Source organism: Pygoscelis adeliae, unplaced genomic scaffold, assembly GCF_000699105.1.
Source record: "Pygoscelis adeliae isolate BGI_AS28 unplaced genomic scaffold, ASM69910v1 Scaffold326, whole genome shotgun sequence".
Classification (NCBI taxonomy): domain Eukaryota; kingdom Metazoa; phylum Chordata; class Aves; order Sphenisciformes; family Spheniscidae; genus Pygoscelis; species Pygoscelis adeliae.
The window spans coordinates 80089-80325 of NW_008824937.1; the positions used below are offsets into that span (position 1 = coordinate 80089).

Genomic DNA, 237 nt, shown 5'->3' on the forward strand with positions numbered 1-237 from the left:
GGCACGAGGCTGGACCAGCTCCCGTCCCGGCTGAGCGGGGCCAGGCCAGACAATCATGGGGCGAGCAGAGATGCCGGGTACCAAACCCGGGTACCAAACCCGCCGGCACCGCAGTGCCGGCATCCGGCAAAGGGCGCGCTCGCGTCTCCTTGCTGCCCTGACAGTATTTTTTTGGCTAACTTCCTTCCCCTTCTCTCTCCCCCCACCCCTTTTTTTTTAATTATTATTGTTATTTTT

At 58.6% G+C, this 237-nt stretch overlaps 1 protein-coding gene across 1 annotated transcript in view; it reads right to left on the reverse strand.

Annotated features, from left to right (window-relative positions):
- Positions 1–123, reverse strand: part of FUK (fucokinase) — a 21188-nt gene extending 21065 nt beyond the window's left edge. The window contains exon 1 of the mRNA XM_009325363.1: positions 82–123. Within this exon, the coding sequence (XP_009323638.1) occupies positions 82–123 (42 nt within the window). The remainder of the gene's footprint in view (positions 1–81) is intronic.
- Between the last annotated feature and the right edge of the window lie 114 nt (positions 124–237).